We start from the raw sequence: 22,252 nt of genomic DNA on the forward strand, positions 1-22,252 counted from the left end.
ATGTGCATAGGTGTGTGTAATCATGTGTGCTTGTCTGCGTGCGTGTGTAAATGCGTGTGTACGTGTGCTAGCGCGCGTGCGTGTGTGTGTGAGAGAGAGAGAGAGAGACTGTGTGCATACGTGCATTTCTTTAGTTTAACGTCTTTTCACTGGTAAGTGATAAGCGTACGTGCGTGTGCATTGACGTGTGTGCACAAGCCTATTTATCCCACTTGTCACAATCCTTTATCCACAGTCACAAAAGAAATACAATTTGGTGGCTTGAATGGCTTGGAGCGGGTGCAGCTGACGCGGGTTTCAGGCAGTAATAAATAGGGCGCTGTTTGGAGCCTGTCCCCAGGATCACTTTCCTGGAGCCTTGGTAAAGCGTCTCTCCTGCATTCCTCGGGTGACTGCACTCTTCTGACCATTGGGAAGACTTTCCCCCTTATTTCGTCACTGGCTTCGTTGTGATTGCTTCTTTTTGGATACAAGTCGTAAGTCATGTGATATTTAGTGTCTACAAGACACACATATTCTTGCAAACTCGAAACATATCACGTCAGAATGGGAATATTTGTGTTTTTCTCGCCTCATATAAGTCTAATGCAAGGGGAGTGAGAATACTGTTTGATAATGATTTTGAATGTGAAATAAAGTGGAAAGGGGAACAGATGGAAATTTTATTATCACATCCTTAAGAGCTATGGAGAAAGACATTCTGTTGATAGATGTTTACGGTCCAAACAAAGATAATCCTGAATTTCACGTGAAATTGAAAGAAGGAATAAAGTAGTATGATAGTTATGCCCTCCTATTAGCAGGTGATTGGAATGTACTCGTACTTAGATCATGATAGTATAACAACATTGATCTGAAAGCAAAGGATGTTATTGAAAATATGATGGCTGATGATGAGCAGTTGATGAATATTGGGGATTGTATGTTCTTTGAAAGATCTATTCATTGAGAAGAATTTAGGAAGTGTTCATGTCTTTTCAAGAATGCACACCAAAAAAAACAACAACAACAACAACAACAAAAAACCAAAACACACACACACACACACACACACACACACACACACACACAAGCTGTATGGCTAGTAAGCAGAAAAAAATCGTTAAACATGAAATGGAATCCATAAAAAAATATACTAGGAATATGGTTTACGAATGATGTTAAAGACTGAAAACAATCATGCATGGAAACTCTCTGAAATATAAGGCTCTATTTAAGATATGAGTGAAACGAAATATTACACCTATAGGACGTGTTGCAGTAATCAAATCTTTAATCTTGTCTATGAGATTTTGCTTCCAAATCCTCCAGAAGTTACAAAAATTGTCAGAAAACGTGTTTTCAGTTCATGTGGACTGACAAATGAGACAAGTAGAAATACAGGAACAAAATGTACTACGAAAGGTGGTTGAAACATGCCAGATATAAGAAAGTATATTAAACTTTGAAATTAGATTGTTTTAGAAAGTTCAGAACAACAAAACACAAACGGAAAAGTATTCCAAATGAAATGTTCCTACATTTAAATAAAATAGAAAAATATGGACCTGTTTATGCACTGCTTGAAAGTTACTACCTTTTTTTGGAAGAAAAAACTTGTATGTCATATATGGAATTTTCGTGTCAGTGGAAGCCCAAATCAAAAACAGATCTTCAGTCAGAACGTCTTCAGAAGGGATCACGGGCATACTACGATGTTTCGACATCCGATCATACACATCCTAATGCTTGTAACAAATGGTCTGAGAAATTTGGAACAAACATAATGTTGAGAAAAGGCTTTTAATGAAATTCATAAAATACAAGAAATAAAACTGAAATGGCTGCAACTTAGCTAAATGCACAGAATCTTTGGAACAAATGTAATTTTAAAAGAAATGGAAAAGTAAATAGTAATAACTGTGGCTTTTGTTTACAAGCTAAAGATAGAATATCAAGATGCTCACATTACCAAAAAATAATCAGTTTAATAGTCACATACCAAGACAATCATCAGAGAGAGAGAGAAAGAGAGAGTGGCCTTCACACACACACACACACACACACACACACACACTTTTTCTATTCTCTGGCGGAAATCTGTTGAATAATGTTCCACTCACTATAAAGAATAAAAACGTGTTTAAGAAAAATGCGAACCACCATGAATGAAAAACAAGAGGCAAGGCGTTCAAGACTCACTTGTGATACACTTAAAAAAATCAATAATTACAAATATGTTTCAAATCAGTTTTTCAAATGTATTCAGCATTTGTCATGATGATTATATAAAGCTTCGCGTAAAAAGAAAAAGAAAAAGAAAAAAAAGGCTTCAAAGCATATTTGAACCATGTTCGGGTCGAGAATGAGTGGTTTTATACACTGTGCTAATGTGGCTCCAGAGATGTCATTCAAAAATCATCATATGAGCATGTTCTTTTAGCGGAATAAATCAACAACGGTAATCAAAGTGATGACGCCGTTTATATCATGTTATTTTAATGTATCTCGGGTATTTAAGCACTTTCTTGTCCACGAGGTAAAGGAGGAATATCTGCCTTGATCCACAGTGTGTTTGTTTTTTCTAGATTGTTTATAGTGTTCGAAAAGCTCAGTTGTAATCGTAAGAATAATGTGTTCATTTCATTTCTGTTTGTTCTGTATGCTTGTCTTCTAAAACATTCATATGCAGTAAACTTACGTGTTAGCTGTATGTTTAAGAATTGAGGAGAGAGGGAGTCCCATCGTCAGGTTTCAACGTTTTTATCAAGATCATAAGCGTAATCGTGACAATTGACTTCTTCATGCAAACGGTTCATCATTGTTTCACCTTTATATCATTCATTTAATCAGTGTCCACTTAATTTGGTGGCTTGAATGTCATGTAAACAGTAGCTGAGCGGTTTCAGCAGTATATTGGTGCTGTTGGAGTCTTTCCCAGATATTTCTGAACTAGGAAAAGCGGGTCCTGGTGTATTCCTGGACCACTCGCCATTGTGCAGACTAAAACGACACACGGAATAAACCGTATGATACGAAATCGTCTTTTGTCCAGTAGTACTGATTTATTTGGTCAACAAGTATTTCACATTTATTGGCAAATATAAATTTATCACAACCACACACACGGAACATTCCTTCACACACCACAACACACTAACAAACATGGGTTAAATATGTTGATATTTTTGAACAAGTACAATGAAAGGGTAGATCAATTATTTGCTGTTTGAATATTTTTGAACGTATGTAAAAGATCATTTTTGATGAATGTTTGTAGAGGGGAAGATTATGTGTGTGTGTGTGTTGGTGTGTGTGTGTGTGTGTGTAGTTTTGATGATAAAGAGTGTGTGATTGAAAGCCTCTAGTTAGGGTGTTTGAATGTATGTTTTAACATGTAGTAAACAAAATAAATTTTATCATAAATCCATGGAGTATAAAATATGTAAATGTATTTACTTTTTATTTGGCGTCTTTCTGTGAGTTATTAAGGGAAAAAATGCAGTTGTGCTTATCAATTACCAATGTCGAAAAAAAATGCAGATTTACAATAGCAAAACTACTATGGGCGAAGCAGAGTTTGAGATGTTCGTTTGTCATGAAAGGATCGGATGGTATTGCAAATGGAGGAATTGGTTTACAAGATTAATTGCTCTGAAGCAAGTGACCATGGAACTCTGTGAAAAAGGGTATTTGATATGGTGAAAAAAACCACAATTGTACATGCGTGCGATCAGCAACTTAACTTGCTATGGATGTTGTGTTGAATCGCGTGTTAAAAATCGTGAATGTGTTTTCATGTTTTGTTTGTATTATTATATTCAATAGTGACCAACAGGAACAAAATGTTACGTAAGGTGGTTGTACATGGAGTTAAAAGTTTTAACTTTCCTTCCCAGATTTTTTTTCTTCGGGTTAGACAATTATTTTTCCATGATTGTTCCCACATTTAACTAGATGTTCAAGGGCCTGTTTAGATGCTAGATGTAACGGTCCTTTTTGGAATACATAAACAATAATTCCCGTTTCCCCCCTCGCCCCCCCTCCCATCCGCAACCCCTCAAAAACTCTCATCAGATCTCTTCGAGGATACGGGATACTACAATGTTTTGCTCCTCTCCCTCCTAATTTTAAAAAGGTCTGAGAATTCTTTGGCAATCATGTTGATTTAAGCTTTGAATGAAATTCATATAATTTTTCACAGTGAAGTGCTGCAATGGCCATGGATTGATTGATTCTTTCCCCACTACTTTAGGTCTATTATAGTATGCCATAATGCTTCAAAAGCTACATTTGTAGGACTGATCCTTTTTCTAACTTCCAAAGTACGCGTTCATTCCGACTACCAAGAAAAGATCATTTCTTAGTATAGTCAGCCTTAGGGACAACACACAACAAACCAACCCACCTCCAGCTTGAAACACGTCCCCCTATTTTAGATTTTAGGCGACACTATGTTCCCCATCTATTCATTGATGTAGGTAATGTGTTTAAGAAAATGGCGAACAACCATGTAAAACCACTGAAGACTTCAGACTCCACTGATATAGATTGAACTATCATAATTTCATTAGGGGTCCATCTACTGACTTGGAATTGTAATGCAGACTTGGGAGTCCCTAATAATTATTTGGTAATCCCAAATAAAAAAACTAGGCTTCATGCATGTGTGAACCATGTTCGGTCGAAAACTCTGCTTAACTTCCTAATGGCTCCGAAAATCAATAAATATCATTGAAAATTCTTTGCTGGAATAACCCAAATACTGGGTAATACTGACTGGTTAATCATGATATCTGAATCGAATCTCGTTAATAGGAGGTATGTGCTAAATCCGCGTATCGTCGGGTTTTCCGTTTCCTATTTCACTAGAGTTGCGTTGCGTTTTTTTTCTATCTGCACATTTGTTTGAATGTTGTTTCTGTGACGAACTTTTATTTATTCTGAAATGATCATTTAGCGATTATTTTCGTTTTAATTCATCCATATGCGTAACTTTCATTATGTTCACTTTCAGTGTTTATTCGCATTAGCGATTGACATGACTCAGGTTTAAAATTCAAAAGTTGTCATCTGTACAGACTTTGGAAGTTTACTAAACCAGTTAAACGTTCATTAATTTTTTCAGCATGCATATTATTTATTTAATTCTGTCAAATTGAGAAGGTAAATTTTTTACAACAATATGCGAGTCGTATTATATTTCTGTCAGATTTCAAATGTTTCCTAAGCCGTACGTGATATTCGGTCATGCTCATTCGAGGAATATAAAAATAAAAATCTAAAAAATTAGTTGAAAAAAAAAGATTTTAAGGTAATAAACGTAAACCACGTTGTCCTTCTTTTAAAATTTTGTTATGTCTTGAGTTTCAAGAACCTTTTGACATAGTTTTTTGCATCAGCCCATGCAACGACAAATACGATCCGAACTACTGGGTTTAATAAAGCTTTTTTGACACACATCAATGAACCATAAATATGATTTTGTTTCTGCAAGAGGAAAGTTTCATGACGCCTATGGAACACTCCCTCTGCCTTGGAACCGCATGATGTGATAGTGTTGTGTTGAGTTAGTGACCTGAGCTTGAAATTCAATGATATGTTCGGGTCCCTAGTGTTAGTCATTGTTGATACTGATGTGACTGGGAACAATGATTTTTATCATGAATCCGTAGATTATGTAAATGTAGCTCCAATTATGCTATTGGAACTGCATCAGGTGCTGATTGGAGCTCCAAGAAGCTGACTTGTTTCAGAATACTGACTTAGAACTCCAGTGGTCATTTGGGCACTACTGTCATGGCGAAGCAAACTTGATGATTGCTGCTTTGGAGCCCCAGTGATAGGACTTTGATTCATATGATATGACGTTGGAACTCAAAGGATGGATGTTGTGGAATCAGTACTGACTTGGGTCGCCTAGTTAATAGCTGAAACTGTGATGAGGGATTGAAATTTCAAAACACATGTGAACTCAATGGTATGACTCGGATTCCCGATTGTGGCTTCGATTGTAGTAACTGACTTGTGGTTGGAGTGTTCAATGTATTTTTTGTTTTATTAATCACTGAACACCAGCATGACGTGGTGGTTCTAGAGTTGATTGAACAGTGCTCACTTTCCTGATTGGGGAGTCCCCTGATAGTTACTTTGGAACTCCAGTGGTACTGACTTGGGAGTCCCCTGACAGTTACTTGGAACTCCAGTGGTACTGACTTGGGAGTCCCCTGACAGTTACTTGGAACTCCAGTGGTACTGACTTGGGAGTCCCTGGACAGTGACTTGGAACTCCAAATGGTGCTGACTTGGGAGTCCTCTGACAGTGACTTGGAACTACAATGGTACTGACTTGAAACTCCAATGGTACTGACTTGGGAGTCCCCTTACAGTGACTTGGAACTCCAATGATACTGACTTGAAACTCCAATGGTACTGACTTGGGAGTTCCCTTACAGTGACTTGGAACTCCAATGGTACTGACTTGAAACTCCAATGGTACTGACTTGGGAGTCCATAGACAGTGACTTGGAACTCCAATGGTACTGACTTGGGAGTCCCCTGACAGTTACTTGGAACTCCAGTGGTACTAACTGGGAATTCCAATGGTACTGACTTGGGAGTCCCCAAACAGTGACTTAGACCTAAGCAGCTGTGTGGTGGCGGCAGGACGTGGACCCCTTCATGAGGACGCCCCACCTGACGGACCTGAGGAAGAGGGGCCTGCTGCTGACCCATTCTTACACCCTGCAGACCTGCACACCCACCCGCACCGCCCTGCTCACTGGAAAGTCAGTGCTGCCAACATTGGTTTTCTTCTATTTTTGTCTGAGGGAGATAAGTGTGCTTTGTCTGATGTGTTATCACAAAACGCTTTTAGACATTTGAAAGCGCAATATAGATGTATTATCATCATCACCATAAGCAGTAGTAGTGGTAGTGGTAGCAGTCGTAGTAGCAGTAGTAGATGATTACGGAGTATTAGCCTAGTGATGACGAGCATACTTGGAAAGAGGTATAATCTCTGCACACACTCGCCAGTATTTTCTTCCCGTCCGCTAGACCTTTGGTAGTCTGGACGCTAGTCATTCGGATGAGATGGTAAACCGAGGTACCGTGAGCAGCATTGCACGTAGCGCACGTAGGTCACTGGTGAACATTGGATCATAAATCCATCCCCAAAGCGACTCTGCCACGGCGACCTTCTTCCTCCTTCCTTCTCATCAGTATCATTGTTGGTTGTGATTCAGGTACCCCTACAGACTGGGTTTATTTGTGGGCAAGATCAAGGGTACCTACCTTCGCTGGTTGGATGAGAAGCAGAAGCTGCTACCCCAGTCCATGAAGGAGGCTGGATACAGGACTCACATGGTGGGCAAGTGGCACCTGGGCTTCTGTCACTGGAACCTGACGCCCATGTTCCGAGGTTTCGATACCTTCTACGGCTTGTACGGTGGTGCCCAGGGCTACTTCAACCACAGCTGTAAGTTGTTGATAAAGAAATGTTTTGTATTTGTGTGTCTTTCGTTTTTGCTGGTCTCAGTTTCGGTTTCAATTTCAAGGAGGTGTCAGAGCGTGCAGACTGATCCGTAAAAGCTTTTAAAACATTCTGCTGGTTAGGCTTTGCCCCAGGTTTTGTAAATGTTCCCAAGAAAGAAAAAGGTTTTTTTTTTCTGTTTTAGTAAGTCAGTTTTCTATTGCTTTCCAGAAAGGCTACCAACATATGCTGTACGAAAGAAAAAAAAAAAAAAAATAAAATAAAATAAAATAAAAAGATTGTTTTGCAATTCCAGCCAGATCAGGTTCTTACGATTTCCGAGACAACCACCGAGTGGCATGGGAGCTGAATGGAACCTACTCCACTGTCCTGCACACCCAACGCGTGCAGAAAATCATCAAAGATCACACGGGCAACAAGCCATTCTTCATTTACCTCGCTTACCAAAACGCCCACGATCCTTTCGAAGCCCCTGCATGGTGTGTGTGTGTGTGTGTGTGTGTGTGTGTGTGTGTGTGTGTGTGTGTGTGTGTGTGTGTGTGTGTGTGTGTGTTTGTACAAAAAAACAAACAAAAAAAAAAACACAACAACAACAACCGAACAACATTTTTTACAGGCCACTAAACCCATATGAACAAAGGGTAGACAATAGCAACCATGTGACATTCTAAGTGATTTGATATTAAAGCACGCACAATACATACAAGTATGCTTTTTGCAAAATTATTGGAAGTAACACTGCAGTTATACAGATCTGATCTTTAGGCATTCGTTAATGTAAATTCCTAATTTGATGATCCTATCATCTGACAAGTTTGAGTACAACAACTGGACTTTGAAATTTGAAGGGAATCTGTAATAATAGAAGGGGGGGGGGGGGGGGGTATATATTTGTTTTTTGTTTTTTTTCTGGAATAAAACAGGGGTGTATTTTGAGTACTTTGTTCTCCATTTTTTCTTTCTGAATTGGAAATCCAACTTGACTCATGTGGTGAACATAGTATTGACTTTTTAAGTGATCACATTAGCGTGCTTTTGTTGATGTATGCAGACGATATTACTTTAGCTTCTGTTTCTGTTGCCGACTTGCAAAACAAAATTACATGTCTTGAACATTACCGTGCCAAGTGGGGTCTAACAGTGAATATGGACAAATCGAAAGTAGTGGCTTTATAAAAAAGAAAAAAAGAAAAAAAAAAGGTTATTTCTTGAAAACAAAATGTGAAAAATGGTATTATGCAGGTAAACAGATCACATTTGAAGCTAGTTTCAATTATCAGGGAGTTTTTGGGTCTGCTCTGAAGTGGTCACAGTGTGTTGAAAACTTGTCATGTAAAGCACTGCGAGCTCTGTGTGTGTGTGTGTGTGTGTGTGTGTGTGTGTGTTTATTTTCAACTCATACCACTAGTACTACTACTACTTACACTACTGCTACTACTGGTGGTGGTGTGTCCATCGAGATCGATGATGACCATCGTTGTCATCCAGATGGGGGATGGGGGATGGGGGGAGGGTGGTGGTGGTGTGGGGGGAAGGATGCTCATGAATCTATCTGTGAGTGCGCAGATGGCTGAATAGTCCAATCTGCGCACGAAATGTTCGCTGACAGTTGGGGCAGACAAAGACAGGCATATCATTGTCAGGGAGCTTGTTTGCCCGTGACTTTCTGGCCTGCCTCTTCTGAACAGCTACAGCAGTCCTAATGGCCTCGCACAACTTGGCGCCTTTGTGCACAGCAGCGCGCCATTTTTTACGGTCCACTGCAGATTCCTCCCAGGAGTCAGGGTTGATATCAAACGCTTTCAGAGAGACTTTCAGAGTATCTCTGAAGCGCTTCTTCTGACCTCCGTGTGATCTCTTCCTTGTTGCAGCTCGCCATAGAAGAGCCGTTTGGGAAGCCGATGGTCTGGCATGCGCGCCACGTGTCCAGCCCAGCGAAGCTGGGACTGCATCAGGATGGTGAAGATGCTGGGAAGGGTGGCTTTTGCGAGCACCTCTGTGTCTGGGGTCCTGTCTTGCCACTTGATGTTCAGTAGCTTCCTGAGGCATGTTGTGTGGAAGTGGTTCAGCTTCTTGGCATGTCGTTGGTACACTGTCCAAGTTTCGCAGCCGAACAGTAGTGTGGGGAGAACTACTGCTCTGTAGACCTTTAGCTTGGTCTCAAGACTAATGCCTCTTCTGTTCCAGACATTTGCATTGAGTCTACCAAAAGTTGCACTTGCTCTTGCAATCCTGACATTCACTTCATCGTCGATGGTCGCATTTCGTGACAGTGTGCTGCCAAGGTATGTGAACTGCTCCACCGCACTGAGTCTCTGACCGTTGACTGTGATGTTGGGCTCAACGTTGGGTTTCCCTGGGGCTGGCTAATGGAGAACTTCAGTTTTCCTCGTGCTGATGGTAAGGCCGAAGTTCCTGCTGGCAGTGGCAAACTTGTCGATGCTGAGTTGCATGTCAGCTTCAGATCCAGTGTTGAGGGCACAGTCATCAGCAAACAAAAAGTCTCTGATGATGTCTGTCATGACCTTCGTTTTTGCTTGAAGCCTTCTGAGGTTAAACAGCTTGCCATCTGTTCGGTACTTTAGGCCGATTCCAACATCGCCATCTCTGAAGGCATCAGTAAGCATTGCAGAGAACATGAGGCTGAACAGCTTTGGAGCCAGGACGCAGCCTTGCTTGACACCATTTGTGACAGCAAAAGGAGCAGATGTTTCGCCATTGTCCTGGACTCGAGCCTGCATGCCTTCATGGAATTGGCTGACCAAGGAAATAAATTTCCGAGGGCATCCGTACTTGGCCATGATCTTCCACAGTCCCTCTCTACTCACGGTGTCGAAGGCCTTAGTGAGGTCGACATAGGTGGAGAACAGATCAGCATTTTGCTCCTGACATTTCTCTTGCAGCTGCCTTGCAGCAAACACCATGTCGGTGGTTCCGCGCTCTTTCCGGAATCCACACTGGCTCTCAGGCAAATGACCTTGGTCAAGGTGTGCAGTGAGGCGGTTTAGTAGGATCCTGGCAAGTATCTTGCCTGCGATGGAGAGCAAGGAAATGCCCCGATGGTTATCACAGGCTTGCCGGTTCCCCTTTCGCTTGTACAAGTGAATGATAGATGCATCTTTGAAATCCTGGGGGATCGTCTCTTCTTTCCACATGAGTGAGTACAGCTGATGAAGCTTCTCAGCACAGTGCCTCCATCCTTGTAGACCTCTGCTGGTGCTTTGCCACTGGATAGACGGATTGCTTTCTGGGTCTCAAGAAGTGTTGGCGTATCGTCCAGTGCTTCGTTGGTGGGGACTTGTGGGAGACGGTCTATGGCTTCATCATTTATGGAGGAAGGGCGATTTAAGACACTGTTGAAGTGCTCAGCCCATCGCTCGAGAATGTCCTTCTCGGTGATCAAGGTATTCCCATCTGCACTGAGGAGGGGGGATGATCCTGAGGATGTGGGGCCGTAGACTTCTTTTAAGGCATCATAGAACCTCTTCATATCGTGCCTGTCAGCATATCCCTGGATCTCATCAGCTTTGTCACTCAGCCACTTATCCTGCATCTGGCGTAACTTTTGCTGAACAGTCCTGCGGATGGCATTGTACGCATCCTTTTTTGATGTGGACTTTGGGTTGCTCAGGTGGGCTTGATGCAGACGGCGTTTCTCATCCAGAAGCTGCTTGATTTCATCACAGTTTTCATCAAACCAGTCTTTGTGCTTTCTGGTCATGGGTCCCAGGGTCTCTGAAGCTGTACTATAGATCAGCTCACGCAGGGTCCTCCAGTCAGACCACATTCTGGTTGTCCAGAGAGGCGGATTCCAGACGATCTTCCAGCAGCTCCACAAAAGACTGTTTGATGGTGATGTTTTTCAGCTCAGCGATGTTGAGCCGTTTTGGAGCCTTCTGGCCTTGTGGGCGTCTCTTGGGCTGGATTCGAATATTCAGCTTCGAGACTACAAGGCGATGGTCTGTCCAACACTCGGCGCCGCACATGGCCTTTGTTACACGTACATCTTGCCTATCCCTTTTCCTGACGATGACATAATCGATGAGATGCCAATGCTTTGAGCGAGGGTGCATCCATGACGTCCTGTTACGGGTAGGGAGGCAGAAAACTTATCAGCAGTTCGTGCTCTGCACAGGTCTGAAGCAAAAGCAATCCATTTGGGTTGCAGTGGCCCACACCGTGCTTTCCAATCACTCCATCCCAGGAGATGTAGTCAGAGCCAACTCTAGCACTGAAGTCCCCAAGAATGATGAGCTTGTCTGCTTTAGGGATGGCAGCAATGACAGAGTGAAGGTCCTCGTAGAACTTCGCCTTCACTTCATCTGGGTTGGTCATGGTTGGGGCGTAGGCACTGACAATGGTGAGGTGCTTCTGGCCAGATGCCATTGGGAGTTTCATGGTCATAAGCCTATCGGTGACTCCCTTTGGGATTCCAGCTAGCTTGCTGACAAGTGCTGTTTTTACTGCAAAACCAACACCAGCCTCACGTCGCTCTTCGCTTCCTCGTCCACTCCAGAAGAAGGTGTAACCAGATCCCCGTTCACAGAGCTGGCCTTCGCCTGCAAGCCGAGTCAAACTCAAGGCTGCGATGTCGATATTGTATCTGGCAAGTTCGGATGCAACTAGTGCTGTTCTCCTTTGGGGTCTGTCCGCGTTATCTCTGTCCAGGAGAGTCCTTATGTTCCAAGCACCAATGGTGAGAGGAACGATCCTTGTTTTTTTCTTTTCTTTTTGTTTCGACCGCTGATGTAGGGTCCCCGTCAGCCGCGGTATGCTGGCCAGGGTGATATGGAGCAGGCAATTTTTAGGGCACCCTTTCTAGCCCCTTCCTCATGCCAGGGAGGTGAGCAGTGCATTCCTAAAGAGGGCTGCTCAGACGCTCAGACGGCTGCCGAGCTCCATCGCTGCTCCTGTCGACGAAGAACGACCCTATGGCCTGAGCCGCCTGTGTGCAGGTCTGCGGCTGCGACTGCCAGTGTACCCACACCTGTCGTTTCGTCGCTCGCCTGTCGCCACAGGACTTGGGGGTGATGAAATGATGAAGGATGAAAGGTCATTTAGGATGACTGATGACTTACGCGATGAGTTTGTTTAAAGTGAAGAGGAGTTGCGCAACGTCGACCTCACTCTCTCGTCCGGGTCCACCAATTTCCAGTGGCAAGACTAAGTCGAGACGACTGGAGGATGAGCACGGATGCAGTGGATGACCAAGATATCCTTTCGGTGTCTCATCTTGCTCTCTGCACTCCACAGTGCGTTGCTGTAACCGCCTTCCTCTCCGTTGAACCGATAGGTTTCTTCCGCAGATTCTGCCGGATCCAGACTTCGCATACATGGGTAGACACACCCCGGGGGCCAACTGCGTGTGGCATGCACACAGCACGTTTGAGCTAGATGGCCGTCGGTGGCTCTCCTGAGCCGACGCCCTTTTATGGATCTCGTTTTTAATTCCGTAAGGGTGTCTAGCCACCCGCCTCACCAGTCCCAGAAGGGAGTGGTGGGAGTGCCGGTTTAGTCGTCGGCAACCCGACCCTGAACAGGTTGTACTGGATTACAGGTTACCAGTAGCAGATCTAATGACCTGACCTGACTATCTGCTACTACTACTACTACTACTACTACTACTACTACTACTACCACCAATGTGCATGCGTATTCATGTGTGCGGAGGGGGCTACAATGTACGTATGATAGTTTGAATATATGTTTAGATGTGTGTATGCATTGCTTGTGTGTGTTTGTGTGTGTGGTGTGTGTGTGTATGCATGCTTGTTTTCAACTCATACTACTACTAGTACTGCTACTACTTACACTACTGCTGCTACTACTAGTACTACTACTACTACTACTACTACCAATGTGCATGCGTACTCATGTGTGCGGAGTGGGGCTACAATGTACATATGATAGTTTGAATATATGTTTGGATGTGAGTATGCAGTGTGTGTGTGTGTGTGTGTGTGTGTGTGTGTGTGTGTGTGTGTGTGTGTACTCAGTGAGGTGGCCGCCCTTAGACCTCAAAGGGGTTACGGGGTAAACAAAGGATCGTTTTAGAAGGTCAGGTTTAACTCAGAAATACAAGCGCATAGTTTCGCCAAAACTGCCTTCAAATGAAATGGAAACAAAACCAGTCCTAACTTCCGCTGGAATATGATATTTTCGATTCAAGAGAGAAAATTCTTTATTCCCAAGGACAATAGATATGCGCCATTTTCCTAGTCCCCGCCCTAAACGGGACCTACACTACACAGCATCATACAATAAAGGCAAAACGCATGATTATGAAATATCTAGAGGAAAGAAGTAGGTATACAACATGAAAATATGATATTAGTGTTGACGGGTTTGAAAGGAAAGAAAAAAATATGCATGTATATCTTGTGTAAAACAGTACAACGTATACGACCAAACATCAAGAACTTCGAATAAAAATGCATAACTATACTGACAGTGATACAGGTAGCAATGAGAGACCACTACCACAGCAAGGTAAGCCTACGGAATGGAGATAAAGATGGAGAGAGCGAGGGTGAGGAAGAGAGATGGAAGAAAGAAATGAATTTGATGGATTACTATACAAAATAAACAGGCCAATTTTGGGGATTGGAATCTGGACTTTGTTTTGGGTGTTCCTTGATAAATTAATATAATTACCTCGATCTCCCCAGGTACGAAGACAACCACTGCGGCCATGTGCAATCGGATAAACGAAGAACCCACTGCGCTATGGTGGCCGCCATGGATGAAGGGATCGGCAACATCACAGCCACTTTGAAAGAGAAGGTTACTTTGTTTTTTGTTTTCGTTTTCTTTTGTTTTTGATTTCTTTAAACAATGCTTGTACTTGAAACACGTCGTTCACTATGATACAGTCATGAATGCACAGGAAAATGTTCTCCAATATCCTGTCCAGATATTTAGAGTACATATTGTACTGTATTGTATCACTTTTTTGCCAAACAGATTTCTCTGTATGAAATTCGGGCTGCTCTCCCCAGGAAGAGCGCGTCGCTACACAGAGAGCGCCCCCCTCGCCCCCCCCCCCCCCCCCCAACCCCTTTTTTTTTCTTAAAAAAAAAAAAATGCAAACTATATGTGGGTAATCAAATAAGACAAAACTAAACTGAAGATACGTAACAAACTTTTCTGTCTGGTTTCTACATATTTTTGACATTCTTATGCTGTTTCCCTCCCTTCCTCTTCCTTTAAACCATTTTTATTCAAAGCCGCAACATAGCATGACCACAACAAGAGAGGCAAGGCCTTCAAGACTCACTTGTGATACACTTAAAAAAAATCCAAGCTTTTTATGTATTGAGTATAATTTCAAAATGTAATGTTTAAGATGAGAAAGATCAGTTTAAGGCAAATTAACTCCCCTAGCATTACAGAGTAATTCCACGTTTGCAAAATAAATAAAACTTCCATGCTTAGCAAAAGAAGTTCCTGTTTGAACAAAAAATGATAATGACTGCTCTAGCTGTAGGGTCAGAATATCAGATCAAAGTGCCAAGTTTAGAGAATACGAAAAATATAAATATAACAGTAAATGCAGTTTGCATATAATTAGACTTCATTCTTTATTTTTTGTGCCCATCCCTGAGGCGCAATATTGTTTTAAACAAGATGACTGGAAAGAACTTAATTTTTCCTATTTTTATGCCGAATTTGGTGTCAACTGACAAAGTAGTTGCAGAGAAAATGTCAATGCTAAAGTTTACCACGGACACACAGACACACACACACACACAAAGAGACACAGACACAGACACACACACACACACAGACAACCGAACACTGGGTTAAAACATAGACTCACTTTGTTTACACAAGTGAGTCAAAAAGCAAGTGTCGCAACCCAAAATGGGTAAGAAGGATGGCCAAGCACTACCATAGGATTTGACACAAAATAAACACTTGGAGGCGTAAATAACAAAAGAAATGAAACTTTAACAATAAAGTGAACAACACGATACAAAAACCTAACCCAGGCTACGAACATAAAAGAGATTCAAGATGATTTATTCATATAGGCCAAGGCCCCTAATGAGGGGGTATATGAACAGACAGCAATAAAAAACAAAGAAAAACAAACAAACAAAAAAAATTCACATAATACAACACACATAAAAAAAACTCGATATAACATAAGTTCAAATGAAAAACTAGCCTAGCAACAAAACAGTGTTTTCATGACGTAATAGTTTCTCGGACTTTGAAAGCTTTATATAAATACAAAGCAAGGTTTCTAACAATTTCACATGATTTTGAGGACATTAACAAGTTCAATTTAAACATATTTGGTTGTCTATAATATTTAGGCTTAATAAATGATTCTCGAATATTCCTTAAAGCTGGACAACAAAGGACAAAGTGCATTTCATTTTCTATCGAATCTTTGCATAATGGACAAATCAGATCAGTGTCATTACATATTCTGTATCTATAATGATGAACCGCTAGCTCAGAAATACCTAGTCTGAATCTTGTTGTTATATATTTCAAATGTCTATCCATATTTAACCACAAGTAAGGTTTCAAGTCTGGGCCATTGCTGAAATTCCTATAAAAATCAAATCTTTCACTATTTTGAATATGATCAGACCATTTCTGCCATCTACAATCGATCAGACGTTGCCGAAAAGCACAAATAAATGACTGAATGCTGCCAACACCTTGGTTTAACCAAACAAAACCAAACCCATACTCAAACAGTGACGTAGTTTTGTTACCCAATTTACTTTGCCTCTAAGATCTAAATCAAATAGCATATCATAAGCTTTACGAGGTAATCTGTTGGCATCCATTTCTAATAACCTTAACCAATAACGAATACATTTAACTGCAGCAACTAAATACATCGGGTACCGATTTGTTTCTCCATAAACTAAATCATTAGGAGTTTGCCTTTCAACACCTAAAAATGTCTTCAAAGCAAAAGTATGAACTGATTCACAATGAACAGCGGCTCTATCTAGGCCCCACAACTCCGAACCGTATAACACAACTGGCTGTACCTGAGCATCAAACAGCTTAATAAATAAATCAAAAGAGGTATTATTGAACACATGTAACTTTTTCATAATACAGATTAAAGCATTTTTAGCCCTACTTGCTAAATCTTTACAAGCACCAACAAAACTCAATCGTGTGGAGAAAAATATTCCCAAATATTTATAAACATTAACTGGCATTAACTCATCACCATACAACCACCTTTCCCTGCTACTCAGATAACCACCCTTACGAAATACTATGATATTGCTTTTAGTCATGTTTACTCTTAATTCAAGTGAATCTGCCGCACGGTGTAAAGAATTCAGTTGTGTTTGTAGACCTACAACAGTTTCTGACATTAAAATAACATCATCAGCTAACAGAAGTATAAACAATTCAAAGGCATCAACTGAAAATACAGCTCCATGTCTCCCATTCGTAATTACCTGAATTGCAAGTTCGTTTATGAAGAGAGAAAATAAAATTGGGCTACAAGGATCACCCTGTCTAACCCCTACTGTACAGTTGATAAATTCAGTCAGTTTGGCACCACAACGAACTCTAGCTCTTACTACATTATACATACTTTTAATACAATTATAAAGTTTACCTCTGATACCATTCCTTAGTAAAACAGGCCATAAAAGATTTCGGTTAATAGAGTCAAACGCTTTTTCAATATCAATGAAAGCGACATACAATTTACGATTAAAGGAGAACTGTTTCTGAACAAGTGAAAGCAACGTAAACATGTGGTCTACTGTAGAATATCCTTTTTTAAATCCGGCTTGATGATCACCAGTGAAATTATTTTCGTCAACCCATTCCTGTAATCTTTTATTGATAATTATTCCATACAATTTACCACTTATATCACCTAAAGAAATACCTCTATAATTATTGGGATTATTTACATCACCTTTCTTGTAAATGGGCAAAATAATAGATTCTATCCAGTAATTAGGGTATACACCATTATCAAACAGTTTATTAAACAGCTTAACGAAAAAAAGGACTACTTGATCAGAAGAATTTTTATACAGTTCACTAACAATTCCATCAGGACCAGCTGCCTTACCATTTTTAAGTTTTCTTAATGCCAGTAGTACCTCTTCATTAGAAATTGGCCGGTTCATGTAAAGATCTGCTTCATCATCAATCATAGTATCATCATCATAGGCAACTTCATTATGCTCGTTATCAACATTCGATTGTAACAAAGACTGAAAATGTTGAAACCAAACGTCACAATCAATAGTATGTCTAGGTTGTTTTCTTTTCTTCGAAACTCTATTAATATTATTCCAGAATTCCTTTTGGCTACGTATAGATGTTACAAGCTTATCTATTAAAGATTTATTGAAGTCCTTCTCTTTTCTCTTTAACAAATGTTTATATTCTCGTCTTGCAATTACATATGTATTTTTATCTTCCACTTTTAATGTCCGTCGACTAATCCGTAATAACCTTACCTCCCTTTTACTCACAGCACACTCATGGTCAAACCAGTCATCACGTACCTTGTTGTTATTGACACGCACACGTCTTTTCATACACTCCGCACTTTCCTTCATACATTCATTCAACAATGTTAGTGCATCATTCACATCAACATCTATCAAATTTATTGCATTGTCAATTTTTGTACTAATCTGCTCATTACTTAAAGTATCACGAAACAGCTGTGCATATTCTTCATTCCATATGATTTTTTCAATGACAGTGTCCTGTTTTTGTTCAGCTGCATCAAAATTCTTACCTCTAGGGAAAACAACGTGAAGTGTTACAGGTAGGTGGTCAGAGTCAATACGTTCTGATACAATTAGTTCACATAAATCAAACACAATATGAAAGATCTTTTGAAAATATAAAATAATCGTTGACACTGCATCCAGCATCCGAAATGTATGTATAGCAACCTTGGAGGTCGCCCTCACATACTCCATTTAAAATACATAAATCTAATGCAGTGCACAAATTCAACAACTTACCATAATTGTTCAAGAGATTATCTTGTGAATGTCGTGACTTACTGACAGAATGACTTTCATGCTGCTTGTAGAAATCAGAAATATTGACATATATTAGAGGTTCTACTATTTAAATCACCATTTAGGATAATATAAGCATCATATAATAATAAACAATCAGTCAAGCAATCTTCCAGCATATTTATTCCATTATCAATATCAAAGTACGTATAAAAAGGGGAGCTTTCAGGAGGAATGTACGAACAAAAATACAGAATATCTTTATCAAGACCAAATAATATCTTATCAATTAAAAAGACGCAAAAATTAGAGTGATTCACATCAACAGTTTTAACAAACGGACACAATTCATTCCTTATTAAACACACCATACCTCCGGATCGTCTCCCTTGTTTTGATAACTTAACTGCTGGTTTACAAAATGAAGTGTAACCAGAGAACATGTTAGAGCGAAAATCTTCCATGAAAGTTTCAACTAAACACACAAAATCAAACTTAAAAATAAACGCAACGAAATCAGGATCAGCAAGTTTAGAATACAAACCATTAACATTCCACAGTAAAAACGAGAAAGGTTTATTAACATGTGTGTCATATGTACACGCCGTGCTCTCCAACTGGCTGCACGTGCAAATAGAGGACAGTTCAGCGGGGCTGTTCTGGTTCACCAACCATGTCACAACAGTGTCACTGTCACCTGAGACAGACAATTCAACCGGTGTACACATTTCATGGTTCCCTTTCTCACCCAAACCCAGGAAAGGACATGCTTTCCGAACTGGCCGGCCCCACCCTTATCTATTTTCCTTCAGACCACCACGGCCATCCAGAAAATACTCCCTGCTGTCAATGATTAAATGGTCATAGACCATCGTCGCTCTTTTTCCCTCTGATCTGGCCTTTTTTAAGTGGGGCGAAAGATTACGCCTGATTTCTCTGACGCGCGCAGAGAAATCTTCCCCCACAAAAATGTTTGTGCCTTTCAAATTTCTTTTAGCTTTCAGAATTTTCACTTTATCTTTGAAGAAAGAACAGCATGCAATGATAGGGGAGTCAGATTTGGCATTTAGTCTGTGAACACGTTCAAATTCAATGTTATCAGTAATGTCTAATGAATCTGTAATAATATCCTGTAATCTTCCTTCTACTAGTTCACTTGTTTCATTCTGGTCTCTCGAAACACCATAAAAAATCAAATTATTGCGTTTTGATCTACCTTCTAAGTCATCAGTTTTTTGTTCTAATTGTTCCACTTTGGCCAACAGATCAGAATTTTGTTTTGCCAACTCCACGTTTTCCTTTTTCAAATCACTCACCTCCTCCCTCAGATTACTTAAGTCGCTGTACAGGGTGGCATACTGGTCCTTAAGTTCTTGCAAACCGCTCTCCATGCCATCGAACCTGCTGTCCATGCCATCAAACCTGCAATTAATTGTCTGTAGCATACCCATCAAGTCTGCAAGGGAAGGCTGATGAGGAGAAGGGGGTGCCGTCTGTCCTCTGTCCGGAGTGCCGCTCGTCCTGTCCGCTCCAGTCCCTCGTCCCGTACTGCCCAGTCTGGTCTGCCGAAGGCTGTCCGTCTTGGGTCCGGGTCCCGGGTTCTGTTCGATGTCTCCACATCGAAGAAGACGACTGCCCCAGAACAAGTAGGTGAGGGTCAGGCCTAACATGACACCGGCTACCCTGTCGCTCGGTCTCAACATGGCGATGTGCATGGCCGCTTTCTCAGCTGCTCGCTTCGCCATGAACCGGACGAAAACCGACACGAAGGAGCCACAGACCGCCCTGAAGGCAAGTGGTGTCGAAGGCATGATGCCAAAGGTATCTGTTGGCAAAATTCTAAAACTCTGCTGTGCCTGTGTCCGTGACAATTATCAAAATTAACGGAGCACTGTGAAATGCGACTGCGCTGACCCGTGACACAGTTCATGCCCCCGAACATAAAAGAGAGAAAATATAAAAGAAAGAGAAAACGAAATGTTGGGAAGATAGAAAAGTGAGGAAAAGGCAGGAACTCACTTCGAAAACATCCTGTTGCCACCAGAGCCCGACCCGCACAACAGTAAAGCGTTCATACATGCACATTCTCACCTCCCTAAAACTCACCATCACCAACTTCACGTGCATCACAAACGCCACACCTAACAGAAACATCACACACAGCACGCACAAGGCAAATATATCCAGTCACTCTTGTGACAGCATGGGAAGGGCATGAAGTATGGCTTATTTAAGCCCCACCCAATAGGAAACAGCCAAGAACAAGACTTATGCGGACAAGTTAAAGATATCAATGCAATTATAATTTCATTGACAAGTACGAGGCAACCAATAAAACTCCCTTCCTCTTCCTTCTCACAATACAACTCGCACACCACACATACGCACGCACACACACACACACTCCACCACAGTCAACTACGCAATGAGCACCATGTATCCTGTGAACCAACCTACCAGGAATGAAAACGACACCTGATTACTTCTATCTCTCGGACAACGGAGGACCAACTCGGGCTACGGAAGCTACAACTGGGCCCCTGAGGGGCGGCAAGAGCAGCTTCTGGAAGGGGGGCACCCCGACAACGGCACCATCTTTGTCTACCCCAACTGGACTGAAGCCTGACCTGGTGGGCACGGAATACGATGGCCTCATCCCACGTCACCGACTGGTACAAGACTCTCTACAGTGCGGCCAGGGTACGTGAATGGGAAGTTTATATATATCGTCTTCTGGTTCTTGTTTTTTGTGAGTGTGCTCTTTTTGTTCTCTTCATCATCATCATTATCATCATCACCATCATCTCATATCTCACCATCATCATCGTCCTCACCATCTTCATCATCATCACAACACCCTTCCTCCTCCCATCTTCTTTTTCCCATTATTATTATCAGTAGTAGTAGTAGTAGTATGAATAATACGAGGGGGCTCATTATGTAGCTGAACAGAAAAGACTACAGGAAAAGAAAATAAGATTCATACTTTATTCATCAAAGCTACCATGTCAAAAAATCATCCATTCTGCAAAACCTGTTCAGATCAGGAAGTGCCAAATGTGGTGCAGCGGTCGTGGCTCTGTTGCTGGAAACACGGCGCATCCACAACGAGCTTTTCGTGACACGATCTGTTGTGACTTTGGCCAGGGAAAATCGTTCAACGTTCGTAAATTTACTTTGTCACCCCTCCCTGGAAACCGAAACCGCCTTTTTTTTAAAAACCCCCCTGGTTCCCGGGGTGTTAGTTTAGTTTGTCGTGAATTTTTGGTTTCGAAATTCACTTTTTTCCCCCCTTAATTTTTTAAAGGGGGTTTTGGGGGAAAGTGAAGGGGATTGGGGAGAAAATTTGGGGGGGAAATTAAATGTGCTGACCCATGGTCCATGGGGGTGTGGGAAATTTTTGGGGAAAATTTTGTTTGTGGGTTTGTTTTTTTTTTTGTTTTTTTTTTTTTGGTTTGTGTGTGTTGTGTGTGTGTGGTGTGTTTGGTGTGTTGTGGTTTGGTTTTTTGGGTCGGGAAGTTAAATGTTTTTTCCCAGTCATTTTGCGTTGGAAACCCGTTGGTTTTTGGGCCCTTAATGGATGGCCAAAGAAGGTACGGTTATTGCAGCCCAATTTTAAGGGGGGAAGCCCAGTCACGTTTTGGGGGGAACCCGTAATTGTGACGACACGTGGGTCCCCAAATAAAGCAACAGGTCAGCAGTCTGGGTCTTCCTCAGGTGAGAACCCGATTGTAAATTTATCAGACAAAAAAAGTGCAGGACTTCAGACCGCTGACCTCAGATTGACTTG

The 22,252-nt window shown here is 41.4% G+C and overlaps 2 protein-coding genes across 2 annotated transcripts in view; both read left to right on the top strand.

Annotated features, from left to right (window-relative positions):
* Nucleotides 1–345: 345 nt before the first annotated feature.
* Nucleotides 346–22,252, top strand: part of LOC143284213 (arylsulfatase B-like) — a 67,804-nt gene continuing 45,897 nt past the window's right edge. The window contains exon 1 of the mRNA XM_076590878.1: nt 346–476. The gene's annotated coding sequence lies outside the window, so the exon portion shown is untranslated. The remainder of the gene's footprint in view (nt 477–22,252) is intronic.
* Nucleotides 4,478–22,252, top strand: part of LOC143283872 (arylsulfatase J-like) — a 72,279-nt gene continuing 54,504 nt past the window's right edge. Inside the window, exons 1-5 of the mRNA XM_076590252.1 lie at nt 4,478–4,492; nt 6,646–6,767; nt 7,227–7,459; nt 7,770–7,953; nt 14,143–14,257. Of these exons, the coding sequence (XP_076446367.1) occupies nt 4,478–4,492; nt 6,646–6,767; nt 7,227–7,459; nt 7,770–7,953; nt 14,143–14,257 (669 nt within the window). The remainder of the gene's footprint in view (nt 4,493–6,645; nt 6,768–7,226; nt 7,460–7,769; nt 7,954–14,142; nt 14,258–22,252) is intronic.

The sequence above is a fragment of the Babylonia areolata genome, chromosome 7, assembly GCF_041734735.1.
Source record: "Babylonia areolata isolate BAREFJ2019XMU chromosome 7, ASM4173473v1, whole genome shotgun sequence".
NCBI classification, from domain to species: domain Eukaryota; kingdom Metazoa; phylum Mollusca; class Gastropoda; order Neogastropoda; family Buccinidae; genus Babylonia; species Babylonia areolata.